General features: G+C 48.6%; 4 protein-coding genes across 4 annotated transcripts; 1 reads left to right on the top strand and 3 right to left on the bottom strand.

Annotated features, from left to right (window-relative positions):
- Window positions 1-610: 610 nt before the first annotated feature.
- N7484_006166 (putative copper resistance-associated P-type ATPase) lies at window positions 611-4,372 on the top strand (the record flags this gene model as incomplete). The annotated part of the gene is made up of 1 exon (XM_057116584.1): window positions 611-4,372. One exon carries the CDS (start codon window positions 611-613, stop codon window positions 4,370-4,372), a length of 3,762 nt encoding a protein of 1,253 aa, XP_056972467.1.
- A 1,814-nt stretch (window positions 4,373-6,186) lies between these two features.
- N7484_006165 (uncharacterized protein) lies at window positions 6,187-6,648 on the bottom strand (the record flags this gene model as incomplete). The annotated part of the gene is made up of 3 exons (XM_057116583.1): window positions 6,187-6,246; window positions 6,320-6,537; window positions 6,588-6,648. The coding sequence occupies 3 exons, from the start codon at window positions 6,646-6,648 to the stop codon at window positions 6,187-6,189; spliced, it is 339 nt and encodes a 112-aa protein (XP_056972466.1).
- Window positions 6,649-8,705: 2,057 nt separating this feature from the next.
- Window positions 8,706-9,422, bottom strand: N7484_006164 (uncharacterized protein; the record flags this gene model as incomplete). The annotated part of the gene is made up of 2 exons (XM_057116582.1): window positions 8,706-9,152; window positions 9,207-9,422. The coding sequence occupies 2 exons, from the start codon at window positions 9,420-9,422 to the stop codon at window positions 8,706-8,708; spliced, it is 663 nt and encodes a 220-aa protein (XP_056972465.1).
- A 994-nt stretch (window positions 9,423-10,416) lies between these two features.
- Window positions 10,417-14,383, bottom strand: N7484_006163 (hybrid sensor histidine kinase/response regulator; the record flags this gene model as incomplete). The annotated part of the gene is given in 3 exon segments (XM_057116581.1): window positions 10,417-10,655; window positions 10,706-14,248; window positions 14,266-14,383. 3 exon segments carry the CDS (start codon window positions 14,381-14,383, stop codon window positions 10,417-10,419), a joined length of 3,900 nt encoding a protein of 1,299 aa, XP_056972464.1.
- Between the last annotated feature and the right edge of the window lie 615 nt (window positions 14,384-14,998).

The raw sequence follows: 14,998 nt of genomic DNA, 5'->3' as shown, positions 1-14,998 counted from the left end.
CGAGGCAACTACGGTGATGTCGATCCACCACCTGCTACATCTATACATATACTAAGGGCAAGACTGACATGCACGGACACAAGGTCCAGTAGCTGAGTTTTAAACCTTCAGATAGGTGGTTACATTCCTAATACTTTCCCTCAATCGCTGCTAGTGGCATACTGCACGAAGGTCATGACTCTCGCCGATTGGAATGTAGCTGCGGCATTTGTGCGCGATCCACGTCTACACACTACGCACAAATGCCGCATCGCGCTTTTCACTCGCCACCCATCTGGTTTCGAAAGGGTTTCTTTTTCTTTCTTCTTCAGCCATCCAGCAGAACCATTGGTCATCCACCTTGACCCTATATCTCTTATGACACGTTTTGTGTCTCGTGGTTGCAGACTTCTGGTGGCGATTCGTTGGTACTATCAAACCGACCCACTACCCGCGCGGTAGGCCGAACGAGCTTTTAAAACAACCAGGTCCCCCATGTTCAGCAGGGCGTGATCGAAGCTATCCGTGCCTTTCAGATAATTTCTTTCTCTCAGAAGGAGTTCTCCATTATACGATATTCTACACCCATCGGCCTGGTCGATCGCCAAAGAGCCCATCACATACGCCAAAGATGCAGTCGCAAGATCCAGATCTCGACACAAGGCGCAGTGTCTTCTGGGTGGGCAATATTCATTGCGCCTCATGCGTGGCCTATGTAACTGAGATCCTCTCCGAAATCCCAACCGTCAAGGATATCGACGTGTCTATCCTCACCCACGAAGTGCGAGTCACCCATGGGATCATTGTGCAGCCAGCAGATCTTGTCGCTGCTTTAATCCGCGCCGCTTTCGAAGTACATCATGTCACAACATATGATTTCAGGGGAACAGCTATTTCCGAGCTTGATACAACAGCTTGGAATACTCGCGGATCGATGCTGTTTGCTACGCCCCGGACATCTTATTCCAGTCTTTCTTCCAATATCAGAGAAAAGCTGCATACAAGTCGTGAGAAACGTCATATTGCCAACTGTGATGCATGCAAGAAAGAGGATATTGATGGACTCTCTCGCCATTCCACCTTGACGGAGACTGGGATCCCACACAAGGAAATCAAATCGGATGAGGCTTGGGATACCGATCTTGAGGCCGGTCAAGGACGGACTGAAAACGTCTTGCAGCCGTCACCGTCTTTCAGTCCAATACCTGCCTCTACTTCGACCCTGGCAAGGAATAACTATTCACAGATTACTCCTCAGATACCCGAGGTGTCTGAAAAGCCTCCATTATCAAGTGACGAGTTCATTGCACGGATTAGTATTGGAGGCATGAGCTGTGCGTCGTGTGTCAATAGTATCACCGCTGCAATCGAAGAGCTTGAGTGTATCAAGGAAGTCTCCGTGAATCTTCTTACAAATAGTGCGACCGTGAGATTTATTGAACCCCGAGAGAATGTTACAAATATCACCGAACAAATTGAAGACATTGGATTCGAAGCTTTTGTTGATGAAGTGAATGCCGTATCCACGTCCTCCAGCGCCGAGCCGACTCCGACTAATTTTGTCACTGAGATCGCAATCACTGGTATGACCTGTGGATCCTGCGTTGGATCCGTCACGCGAGGTTTAGAAGAGCTCTCCTTTGTCAAAAGTGTCTCGGTGAATTTGTTGTCCCATAGCGGCAGAGTGGAGTTTGAAGGACGAGAGAACTTGGACAATATCGTGGAGAAAATCGAGGATCTTGGATATGATGCCGTTGTCAACAGTATCGGATCCCTCGAGAGCGAGAAGACAACTATGCAGGCAAGAACTATTTCCATTCATGTTGATGGAATGTTCTGCCATCATTGCCCCGAGAAAATTCTCGCCTCTTTGGAGTCTCTTTTAGACATCACTGTGGAAGAGGTACCATCGGAGAAGAACCCGATCCTCAGACTAACCTATACCCCCGAACCGCCTGCTTTGACGATCCGAACGATTCTGACGACAATTAATGAAGCTCATAGTGCTTTTAACGCGAGTATTTATCACCCTCCTAGTATCGAAGAGCGCTCCCGTGCCATGCAATTGCATGAACGAAACAAGCTACTGTTCCGTCTCCTATTTGTTTTCGCTGTGGCCATACCAACTTTCCTTATTGGCATTGTATTCATGTCCCTCGTGTCCTCGCACAATCCAACTCGACAATACCTCGAACAGAAAATCTGGTCTGGCAGTGTGACACGCACTGAATGGGCACTCTTCATCATGTCAACGCCCGTCATGGTCTACGGCACTGATGTATTCCACATTCGAGCGATGAAAGAGATTCATGCACTCTGGCGCCCTGGGAGTCGAGTACCGATTTTGCGGAGGTTCTACCGCTTTGGCAGCATGAATCTCCTAATCTCCGCAGGAACTGCAGTTGCATACTTCTCGTCGCTGGCGGTGCTCATTGTTGACGCCGTGGCCGGAACGAAAGCCAGTGCGGCTAGCTCGACCTATTTTGACACGGTTGTCTTCTTAACGCTTTTCATTCTTGCTGGCCGATTTTTGGAAGCATACAGCAAATCTAAGACTGGAGATGCAGTCTCATCGTTGGGGAATCTTCGCCCCTCCGAGGCACTCCTGGTACAGAACAACGTGGACTTAGAGTCGGACTCTGATCGCATTACCCGCGTCGCTGTTGACCTTTTGGAAGTGGGTGATATTGTTCGCATTCCACACGGTGCATCTCCCCCGGCCGATGGAATCGTGGTTGGCGAAGGGACATACCAATTTGACGAAAGCTCCTTGACAGGAGAGTCGCGCCCCGTCAAGAAGACTGCAGGTGATCAGGTTTACACTGGCTCTGTGAATGTTGGTCAACCTGTACAAATAGAAGTTACTGAACTCGGCGGATCGTCCATGCTTGATCAAATCATTGCAGTTGTGCGTGAGGGTCAGAGCAAGCGTGCTCCACTTGAGAGAGTGGCCGATCTGATCACATCCCACTTCGTTCCTGCAATCACCTTGATTGCTATCTTGACATTCATCATCTGGCTCGCTTTAGGCCACTCGGGTGTGTTGCCCGGCGATTATCTGGATGTCGCACAGGGAGGATGGACATTCTGGAGTCTGGAATTTGCCATCGCAGTCTTCGTGGTCGCTTGTCCCTGTGGATTGGCCCTCGCTGCCCCCACAGCCTTGTTCGTTGGCGGTGGTCTTGCCGCAAAACATGGAATCCTCGTGAAGGGTGGTGGTGAAGCGTTCCAAGAGGCCAGTCGGCTCAACGCCATCATCTTCGACAAGACTGGTACCTTGACCGAAGGAGGAAGCCTCAAGGTCTCGGACCACGAATTATTGATCAACGATGAGGATCTCCAAAAGATCGCATGGACTCTCGGCCGCAAGATGGAGGAGAGCAGCAACCACCCCATTGCCCAGGCAATCTCAGCTTTCTGCGAATCAAAGCCCAGCGTCAACGTGCTTACATCCGACATCCACGAAATCAGTGGCCAAGGAATGAAGGGAACTTTCACCGTGTCTGTCAATCAAGCAGAACAAACATACGAAGCTGCCATCGGCAATGAGCGCCTCCTAAATAGCATCTTACCCGACGGATCAGACTCTTACTTCGTCTCGAATTTGCTTTCCCGGTTCCAAACAGCCGGCAAATCAATCGCTATCCTCTCTCTGCGCGCCATCGACCCACAATCCCCACAATCACCCTTCATTCCCGCAGTCGTCTTTGCCACCTCAGATTCAATCCGCCCTGAGGCCGTAGGCGTGATCTCCGAACTTCAAAAGCGCCATGTTGAAGTCTTTATGTGCACAGGCGATAATCAAAGGACAGCACACGCGGTCGCAGATATGCTAGGCATCTCGCGATCAAACGTCATGGCCAATGTCCTCCCAGCTGAGAAAGCCAATTTCGTCTCCAGCGTTCAAGATGGTTCCGCAAAGGGTCCGCACGATCAGTCCACCAGGAGACCCATTGTTGCCTTCGTCGGCGACGGCGTGAATGATTCGCCCGCACTTGCCGCTGCAGATGTGAGTATCGCTATGGCATCTGGGTCTGATGTTGCCATCAACTCGGCTAGTTTCATTCTGCTCAATTCGGACTTGAGCACCATTCTCCAACTCGTGCTTCTTAGTCGACGAGTGTTTGTGCGAGTCCGGGTGAACTTTTGTTGGGCGCTTGTTTATAATGTTTGCCTTATTCCTGTGGCTGCTGGTGTTTTCTATCCTATTGTTAGTGGGCACCATGAGAAGAATTTCGGTGGGGAGCTGGTTACTGTCAGTGACCATTGGAGACTTAGCCCTGTGTGGGCTGCGTTAGCGATGGCGTTGAGTAGTATCTCGGTTGTCTCGAGTAGTTTGGCTTTGAGATTTGACATGGACAGTGTTAAGAAGGTGCTTGGCTTGAAGAAGTGAGCATATAAAGATACCCAATTTGAAATGTTTTTCCAAATAGCACCTAAATGTCCCCCATCTTAAGTCTCGAAATTGAGAGATGTGCATTCAAATTGAATCTCAAAGTTAATGTTTTGTTACATTACCAAAATTTACGTTAATGTGAAGAAGAAAACTTTTCTGTGTTCATTAACAGCCAACCCACATAAAACCTCAAAATGGTTTCCTTTAAAGCGCCAGAACCTCAACACAGAGTGATATGTTAGGATTCACACTTGATTAACATATTGTTGAGATATAGAGTTGTAATTTATCGCATTTATGATGTGTTTTGGGGTGGCCGGCTGGCTTACATGGCCTACTCGCTTACCGAATACGTTATATGACATGATGTGCCAAAGTTAGAGACCATCTTAGAAAAGCCCGATCGTAACATCACCCTGTATGACCGCATGAAGTTCCAGAGCAACATCAGCTCTCAAGTCCAAATTGATCCTAACGTTCAGGCTCGAATCCTTTTGCGGTGCCCTCTTTGTTCCCGCTTTGGGTGAGGTGACGCCCCGGTTACCCCATGGTCCTGTCGGCGGTGTGTCATCTACATCATATGATTTTTTGTCTTTCGTTTGGTCGTTGTCGTTGTCGTTGTCCTTTGAGCCGGCGGCAGCGTTGCCACCCTTTAGAGTGTCTGATGGGTTGGTTCTAAAGGCAAGAATCAGCATGTTGAATTCTGCAAATAAAGATGCCGACCCGTGCAGACAGGACAGCGCGATTAAAAAATAATCCTGAAGCGATGATGGATGAGGGTACTGACCCAAGAGGAGGTTTAGTAGTTCTGTCCGACATGTCTTTTTCACTCTGGGATTTTTGGGGCGGGAGACAGCAGATGGATGTGAGAATGATGAGCCTCAAAAATGGTTATCCATGCCGTGTCACTCTTAGTGAGGGTTTCCTTATAGTCAAATAATTTACACGTATAGCACATGATTCATAGACTGCCCATATATACGTCACTACGTAGCCAAATGGTGAGCAATGTAACCTTCGGCTTCTAATGTATGGTGTGGTCACAATAGTCGCTAGCGGTCTGCATTGCTCAAGACCGTTTTCGTCCACATATTGTCAACTCCCGGGAACAATGTATGACGAAATACAAGATCTGATTGGTACCGCTTCTACCTTGAGCCCCAACCGTATCCAGCAAAACAAAACAATCGAGTTGGCCAAGTCTATCAATATGGCGATAGGATTGCGATGATGCCAGCGTCACGTTGCCGAAATGTACCAGTAGCAGACACTAGCAGTTGGTAACAACCCCTTTGGAAACTCCCTTTGGCTTTTCATCTTGGAGTCGAATGGGATTATTCTGGCCGTCCCGAACAAGGAACATTTTGATGTCGTCGTTTCTTGATATGGTCGATGAGTGGTATCGGTGGGTAAATGAGATGTTCATCGTCCATTTTTCTGGCACGAGGATTTCTTCCCTGGATCTTTTTCAGGTGTTCCGGGGTCCTTGCCTTAGTCTCTAGGGTTGATGTCTCGAGTGACAAACCAAATCCCCCATAAGTTGGAAGTTCCGTGCCACGTACACATCTGTGGAGATAAACGCCGGACCTCATAGAAAGTGCGACTGGTTTAACCTTTTCCTGGAATGACTCAGAAGAAGAGGTCGGACGTTCCGCGGTCGGGAGCAATGACATTGACTCTCAGTTCCGGCTTGTCCAATACCGCAGTGCAAATGCCGTTAATACCTAGCATTTCCTTCCACTAGTACTGAGGTGGGCAACCTGGAAGCAATAGCCCATTCTCCCTCCTTCCGCAGCCTCGCCCAGCGAGGTCTACTTCCCGTCTTCGAGTTTTCCTTTCTTCGCCATCTGGGTATTGATTTTAATCTTGACCTGAAATACAGTCCACGCCATTAGCACAGCCATACATTCCGGGAGTCTCACCGAAGTAAGGGTGGGCCTATACCGTTTCGTCTGCACTGTGATAGTTGAAACGTATGGGTGTATCATCGAGCAGCTCAACATCCACCTTCGTTTCCAAGACGCTATTATTCACCTGATCTGGCAGGCAGGCTTCGCGAAGCTGTTCAATAAAGTAATCGTATATTTGACGTACAGCGTCTTCGTCAGCTTTTTCATACTTTTTCCCCTTTTCCAGGGCGTCGTGGAGCGTAAATTGCGGCACTGCCTTGTGTGAGGACCTTAACAGGTACGCCTGAATAACATTAACATACCACACAGCACTTCCCCCTTTATGTCCTGGATATTCTTCACCCATTCATCCTGAGAGATCATTTGTTAGACGACACGTTATAGTTCTCTTTGCTGATCCACCTACAACTCACATTGTCGGCATTCTCCTCGGACCACAACTCAGCTTTTAAAATACGCCCGACCAATGAATCCGCTCCCTTTTTTAGTGCTGTCCTTGTCTACCCCGACCAGGACAAGAAGCCCTTTTCCAATCGAGGAAATCACGTGCTCATCCACGGTTATACAAGCTGATTTGACTCGTTGGAGTACAGCTGACGTAATATTTAGTATAAAAAGAGAGATATGGTATTAGGGGCACGTACCCTTCATATTAGGGTTTTCTGGACAGAGAAATCATTCAAGCGGACAAGTTCAGACATGGGATAATAGACAAGACCGAATGGTCGTTGGGAGTAAGACTGGTCGATTGACGCTGATTTGGGGGCTTCAGGACCAATTGTGTACATTTTATCCCGGCCAGCAGTAATCAAAGATCACAATCTGTCGGATGCCACATAAACGAGTATATGAACAGGTAAGTGAGATACTGAAAACAGCTTATCGATGGTGTCGATGTGGTGGGTCGTGGCAAGAGGTTTTGGAGTTGATGACCGCTTTCGGCCGCCTTTTATGGTCGGATTTAGCACACCTTGTCGATGTCAGGAGACCCAACTAGATCAAAACCCCCTTACCGTTTGCTAATCTTACGACCATGAAGAGGAATCAACTATGTCCGTGTCAGCGCAGCGACCCGCCGAAACAACGGATTATACTAACGAGGCAACCCGGCCTCAGAGCCGCAGGACATAAATACTTGACAGCAGATGTTTTTGCAATGAAACCACAATTTGGTGTTATCTATGTTACAGTACGGTCATCACACCAATTCACGTTCCATTGATCAATTGCCCCGCCCTCGCGTCTCTACCAGGCTTCGTGAACATCAGCGGCGTAGGTATGCATTGGAAACTCTTATAACCTGTCGTTGCATTAGCCATAGTGGTCATCAGCAGGAAGAGCAATAGTGAGAGTACAATAGTGTGACGACAAATCTTCCTTGGATTTTTACTTTGAGATCAAGCTCACGACCCGCATCAATGCCGAAGAATAGACGAAACAGTTCTTCCTGCTTCTCGTTCTCTCCCCGTCCGAGCCCTTCCAGAATGTCACCCAGTGCTATAACTTCTGAATCAACTTTGTTGGCTGGAGTCTTCGGGCAGACAGTAGCGTTAGAGCCACCTTCATGAGGCTCAACCCTCACAGGGACGACGTGGCTGATGACACGTTTATTTGGATTTGGTTTGCAGCAATTGCTTGCTTCCGAATTTCCCGAGAGAATCAAATTCTCTTTATCAGTACCCTGGTATAGTGGCGACAAAGTTAGTCTTGACATAGAACGTCGAAGACGATGCTCATGCTCTGTATGTGAGACAGAATATGATTTGGGGCTCCAACAACGTACATTTCTCTGTCCTTCCATTGGAAAGGATGCAATTTCTGCCGTTTATATTACAAGTCAACTAAGGATACTTTGTGAGACAGCTAAGACAGACCATGGATAAAAACAGGGTACGCCGTCGACCTTACAATTGATAGTAATTGAGATCAGAGTAAAGCGATGAAAAGACCGTACAAAGACGAATACCAGTAGAGATTTTAGAGATAATGAATAATACTGATGACCACAAGGGAGAGAGTTGTGGTTCAACGTAGGAATAGTAGTCGCATTCACAATCCTACAAATTGGATGGTTGCGGTCGTTGGGCCAAATAGGACGCATCCTGACTAGAGGAAATCCCACCTACTGTGGGTCTATACGACATCAGGGGAAAACTGCCCAAAAATACGTATCTATAATTGGGTCTACATTTGATCCAATAATCAAAGCATACCATCCACAGCCACATTCATACCATATGCCAAAGACCGGGAATAACACACTGAGTGTGCAACGTAAGGTGTCCACCATGTTCTCGGGGATTACAACGTAGCCTAATTCTTCAAAATTCCGTAAATATTTTCGACGGCACATTAAACTAGAGAACTATCACATCCTTTTAATTGTTGGGGTACTTGTGACTGATTTCAAATCTTCATTGTCAGGAATCCGCTGGAGTTCGCTTCAAGTAGATCCTGATCATTTCAGCCCCAGCGGGTAAGTAGGCACCGCCACCGCGGTCAAAATAGAGTCTCCAGGTAGCCGCAGTATTATCATGATCAACGATCCCCAAGGGCTTGGTCTCGTGGCCCTCTTGAGAGTATTCCGGCAACCGTACAGCCAGCCATCTCTGGTCATCTTCCAGAGTAATATACTGTTCGTCATCGGTCAGGTCAAACGGCCCACAGACATGACCGTCACTATCCTGCCGCCCTCCCCATCTCATTTCATTCGTATCTGAATCAAGAAACACCCATCTTGCCAGTGGCTTGTCTTCCCCACTCATTGAGATAAGTCCCGCCGTGTTGTCTTCCTCAAAAGAAGGGTGGTTTTCGAAATGTCCATTAAATGGGGATAGGGTGGAATTTGGGTCTTTGGTAATGTAGATCTAAGCTTATCAGCAAGTATCCTCTGTCCATGTATTACATTCGGGACACAATACCCTACGATCCAGTCCCAAGTAGATCTTGGCATTGTGCACCTGCTGCCGTTGGGCTAGGGATCCTTCATCGACATCACATACAGCCATCAAGTGGGTTCGAGTTCTTCGGGCATCCTCCCTGCGACTTTCCTCGCGGTCCCGAGCCCCCTTGGTTGCTTCGTTTAGCCCAATCATAGTGGGTAGCATGCCTGCCATCATTGCAATGCCTAGAACCATGTTGGTTGAGTCCTATTGTGCACTGGCTTGGTGGGTGTGCTGTGTGGTTAAGATAAGACAATACACGAGGAGCCAGGGGCTGAAGTCGAAACGTGACTTGGTTGAAATGTCGAAATTGTATGTCTAGCAAGCATCACTGAGCGAAGGTTCTATCATTTTATCTCGTCAAGCTGGACTAGAAAATTCTGTGACAATTAAGCTCATCTCCTCGAATTGGCTGAAAACGAAAGGTTACATTCAGGCGCAGGAACCTAACATGTCATGACGGAGTGGAACACGACCACGCAAAACGTATCAAGCCACCGAAGAGTTACAACTTCTGCTTAGTATAATCTGCCCCAAATATCTTGGCCTTCACTCAGCGTGCCCCTTCCACTCAGGTCCAAATTGCCTGGTGGATGCACACTACCCGTTGTTTTGACTGCATGGAAACCGGAGGTGTCAGCGGGTTTTGTAAAGGCGGGAGGGACGAGGACTTCTTGAAACACCAGATCTAATCTGACCCCTCGCAAGAAAGGTGGTCTTACCACTAGACCAATTCGCAGTCACTAGTGGATGGAGGTTTATATTCATCTCTCCCCCGTAAACCTTGTACACTGGGGTGGGGATGACGCTTGAAGCTCTGCTGTCTGGCTGTGTGGCCAATCATAGGCTGCCTGGTATTGGCTCTGAGTGCTCAAGGGCGCAAACTACGTGCACAACGGCAGCAAACAGAACGAACATGGATTACTCAGTCAATAAGTGGCAGAGGAAATCCCCTATGTCCTTTGAGACTTGTATATTATCACTTTAGGTCCATGGATATCAGTATCTAGGTTTTGAATACCGGCGGAGTAATAATTTAACATCTATCTATGGATATGTATGAAGTGTCAAAATAGGGGAAAACGCCTTGAAAAAAAGTTGCTTGGGTAGGTACTGAAAATCAAATATCTAAATGTACATATTTCGTTGGTGATCATGGAAAACATTCGTCACATAGGTGTCGTTATGCTTAACGTCGCAATACATTCTGCACTTCAGATCGCTTGATGGGCTTGATCAGAAATGAGTCGATACCGGAACCCAAAGCCTCTTTCTGGGCCGCGGCACTATCAAGCCCAGTCAGAGCAGCAATGGTGATCCGTGGAAATGCTTTTCGTTCTGCTTCCGGGAGTTGAGCGCGGTGCTCTTTCTCTAACCGTCGTATTTGCCGTGATGCTTCGAAGCCATCCATGACGGGCATTGAAATATCTGAAAGCAAGTTAGTATGGGTGCAAAGCCAAAGTGAAAGTAGAGCATACCGATGATTACGGCCTGGAACTTTCCAGGTTGAGCCTTGTAAATGTCGACTGCATCGGCGCCATTCTTGGCTGTCATGTATTCATAGCCTTCCTTTTTTGCATAGGCACAAAGTAGTTGAAGGTTGAGATCGTTATCATCAACAAGCAAAGCAGATAGTTTGCCAGGCTGTGGTTCACCCTCGCTAGATTTTGGGGATGGTGTTGGCTGAGCATCATTCTCTGCTTCTATAGGTCTCTGAAATTCTTCCAGCGATGTGCGGCGAGAATTCTGGTCCTTATCCTTGTCCATGCCGATGGTGTCCGCTGTTGGCCGCTTACTGATTTTCATTCTGTCATCAGGGGGATCGCTGGCCCCAACATCCACAGGCAAGTGGGAAGACTCCGGCATTTCCACCCAGCGAGTAGGCTCATCACTGCCCCGTCGACCGTTCTGTTTATCACGCTGTCGCTTGATACACATATCCAGTGCACGAGCCAATTTCCGAGGCCCACAAGGCTGGCTCACGAACTCGAAGAAAGTCGAGTCACCTCGGTTTTTGGACGCCACAAACATACTATGAGCTTCCTCGGGAGACTGACAGATGACGACAACCGGTGAGGTCAACTCATCATCACTATGGAGATGCTGAGGAAGGCCGAACAAATTTCTTCCCCCAACGTCTTCACAGTCCAGTTCTGTCTGTATCGCCAGATAGAAGTTGAGAGGGTCGTGCTTGCCTTCTAATGGCGAGATTTTGGACACCTCTAGACCAAACCAGTCATGACACATTCGTTCCAATGATGAATACAAGAATGTATCTCTTTGAGAGATCAGGTTTTGCCCGAATCCCAGGAAGCCAATTGTCTTGTCTTCTGTGTATCTTCTTAGTGAATGAAATAGCGAAGCTGACGATGCAGTCTCTGAGCCAGGTGGAGGCTTCATAAGTGGCGTATGTATCGACAGCTTAGTGCCAGCACCCTTGGTAGATTCAATTTCAATCGAGCCACCGAGGAACCCAACAGCCTGATGAACGATACTCAACCCCAGTCCGCTCCCAGATGCGAGTGGGTCCTCCTGCGAGAAGGGACTGAAAACACCATTTTGCAAATATTCGGCACCAATGCCTTTTCCAGTATCCTTCACAGTAAGAGTTACCTCAAACTCATCTTTGTGCCTACTGGATGACTTGCGCGAGGAACCAGTGCCACTTTGCACGGATTTAAGCTGGAGATAGATGTATCCCGAGGTCGTGTATTTCAGCGCATTTCCAAAGATGTTCATGAGAATACGTCTCCACGCACCGGCATGCGTGTAGAAATCCCATTCCGTATCAGGTTCAATGTCAAAAATGACAGTGACTTGACTGGATCGAGGACCAACTGCGTCAGTTTTGCTGGCTTGTCCTGCCGAACGGGAGGACGACTCTGTTAGAGCTGGAGGGGGCGCCTGAGGATGGTTGTAGAAGCAGTATCCAGCGAACACACACTCGGTCACTTCTTCCAGAACGGAGTCCAGCGACACTCGAGAATATGAAGACATCTCTCGGGAAGGTATAGATTGTGACTTCTTCCCCTTGCGAGAATTGCCTCCTTTTCTGTATTGATCGATAAAGGTAAGATCCAACAGGTTATTGATTGTATCCAGCAGGGTGCGGCCACACGACTCGATTGTGTGAACCATCCCATGCTGAAGTGCATTCATGGCAGTGTCACTTAAAATGTCTGCCGTTCCCAGAATTCCATGTAATGGATTTCGAAGCTCGTGAGTGATGCTACTAACGAGGTTTGTTTTCGCTTTCTCTGAGATCTCCACATCTACTCGGCGAACTTCCGCCATGATGCTATTCGTAAATGCAGAGATATAAACGAGCTCATTTTCGAAAGTAAAAATTCTGTCCGGTTCGTTCGTCCAGGCCAGCGTTCCTGCAAACCATCTCTTTCTGTCCGAGTCCCAGATGGGCAAGAGAAGGATGTTCCTGGCCCCGCGAAATATAGTGATCAGATCGTCAGCATCTCGCTGAAAAGCTGGCTTGCGCCTCTTTTTACCAGATGAAGCAGATGCAGAATTCTGGGAAGCACCACTACGATCTGACCCAGATACACTCTGAGTCGGATCGTCACTGTCTGAAAGGGTCCCATTAGCGTTATATGTGAAGATTTTTCCGCGAGGGTACCGCCGGATGAGCGACGTGAAAAGAGGCTCAGGGACCACGATATTATGACCCGCTCGGTTCTGATCACTGTCAGTGGCTGTACCCGAGCTTGAGAATCCCAAGCATTCAGAGATGCCCGAGTGCTCGTCTGAGTCTGAGCCTTGGCCCGCATCAGATGGTTTTCGGCTGTCTGAATACGCGGAATCTGTACTTTCATCTGAGCTGGACGTGGAACTCTTCAAGTGAGGACCTGAGACTCGGCGAGTATTTTGGTCGACAAGACTTCCAAAACGCTCACTGTTGGCATCCAGAAACATCACCCCCTCCGCCCCGATCGACTCTCTGAGAAGATTGGCTGCGCGCGAGAGGATACTTCGAATGCTATTCGGGAGAGTCTTGTCTTTCAAACTCTCTCCTGCACGTACGCTGCGTACGGAAGCACCATTCCGGGTGAATTGGACTCCAGGTTGCTGCTGAGACTTTTCTCCTTCGCTTTGCGATGGTGTCGCATTGCCGGAATTGGTGGATTGGAGTGACTTGGCGGAGTCACTCGTGTTACCATCTGTGTCCTTAACGCCTGTCTTCTCGGTATCGTCGTCCTTTTTCGGCGGCTCCAGAAGGACCATATTTTTGTGGCTCGTTTTTTCTGTTTCTTTCGCGAGCTTTTGCATATCCTGCTGCTCCGCGCCCGACTGACCCTCTTTGGATTGACCAGACTGTTTCGAGCCATCACGCTGCAAATTGGCCTCCCACCACGAATCTCGGAGGGTGGACCGGCCTTCCACAAAACTACCGAGGCCGACGATCATTTTTTCAGCTCGGTGGTTTCGACGTTTAATTTCCCTCATTTCCAAGTGGTCCATCACGGTCGCAGCCATATCATTCAAGAACCGAAGAGAATCGCTATCGGGGGCCGATGACCTTGCTTTGCTGTCCATCACGCACAAAACCCCAATTCTGTATTTTTGCGGGCTGAAAATGGGCACTGCGGTAATAAAGCGCACATCAGATAGTGGGGCTAGCAGTTGTAGTTTGTTTGCAGTGAAGCGATCATCTTTGGCGACGTCCAATGCGACCAGGGCGGAATCCTTGGCTGCATTCTCCTTCTTATCCTCCGGTTGTGATGTCTCGACATGGCAACAAATGCCCCGTTCTTTTGGAAACACGCAGCACCCTAACTTTAACTGCTCGACATCGTTTGCTTTGTGTCCACCCACGAGGCTCAAAGTCGGAGTCGCCTCTGCCAACACATGTTGGTGGGTGCGATCGAATAAGGAAATTAGGGCGCGCTCCGTACCGAGCCGAAGGGCAGATAGTTGGGCGAAGGATGTCAATGCGGGATCCTTGCATGGCTGTGGGACGAATTTCTGGTTGCTGTCATGATCCCAAGGGGCGTAGTGAGAGGCAGAGTCTTCGCTGGGGACGTACCTGTGAAGTGGTTAGCTCGGCTGGAGGTCTCAGCATCCGGGGGGCAGTACTTGTAGAATTCCCGCTCTTGGGCCAGGCGGTAGCGGGAATGTGTGCCAGGGCCGATGACTGCGGCCATGATTAATTGGGCCGCGAAAGGGGTACAAACTTGATCAGATCATCTGAAAGAGAAGCGGGGATCAGCGTCCGTAGTTATTATATTACTCATGTTACAGCGTTGGTCGACTGGGTCCAGAAACCCTGTTTTTATACAAGAGAATCTGCTCCAATCACCGTCGATAAATCTGAAAACCTTGGCGGCCTTAGCCACTCTCGGCTTAGTGGGAGATCCCGGTGGGTAAGATGATGTCATTCACGGCACCTACGTCAACGAACCCCACGTACTGCGTAGACGCTATTGAGGTGTCCAGGTGTCTATGTCACTCCTAGATCCAGGGGTAGATATGACCACGGCCGGCACCGTGATCGGATCACTAAGCCCTACCCTGGCATACACTCCTGTATCGGAACACCCCCGGAGGCTTTGTTATGGATGTGGCCAATAGCCAAGTCTCGTAAGCGTAACAGTCTGGCATTTTCTAATATTTGTCGACGCGAAGCTAAATGCAATTGAACACCACATGGGATGAAATAAGGCGCAGTACTCGAAGCTCAAAGCAATCATCATCCGGGTACTCACACCTTGGAATTTGAAGGTAGCCAAGGAGTGACTCTTCTTAACCAGGATGGAATT

Source organism: Penicillium longicatenatum (genome assembly GCF_028827895.1).
Source record: "Penicillium longicatenatum strain IBT 33135 chromosome Unknown contig_3_segment0_segment0, whole genome shotgun sequence".
In the NCBI taxonomy this organism is placed as follows: domain Eukaryota; kingdom Fungi; phylum Ascomycota; class Eurotiomycetes; order Eurotiales; family Aspergillaceae; genus Penicillium; species Penicillium longicatenatum.
The sequence above is the reverse complement of the archived record's forward strand: the minus strand, read 5'-3'. Positions and strand labels throughout refer to the sequence as shown.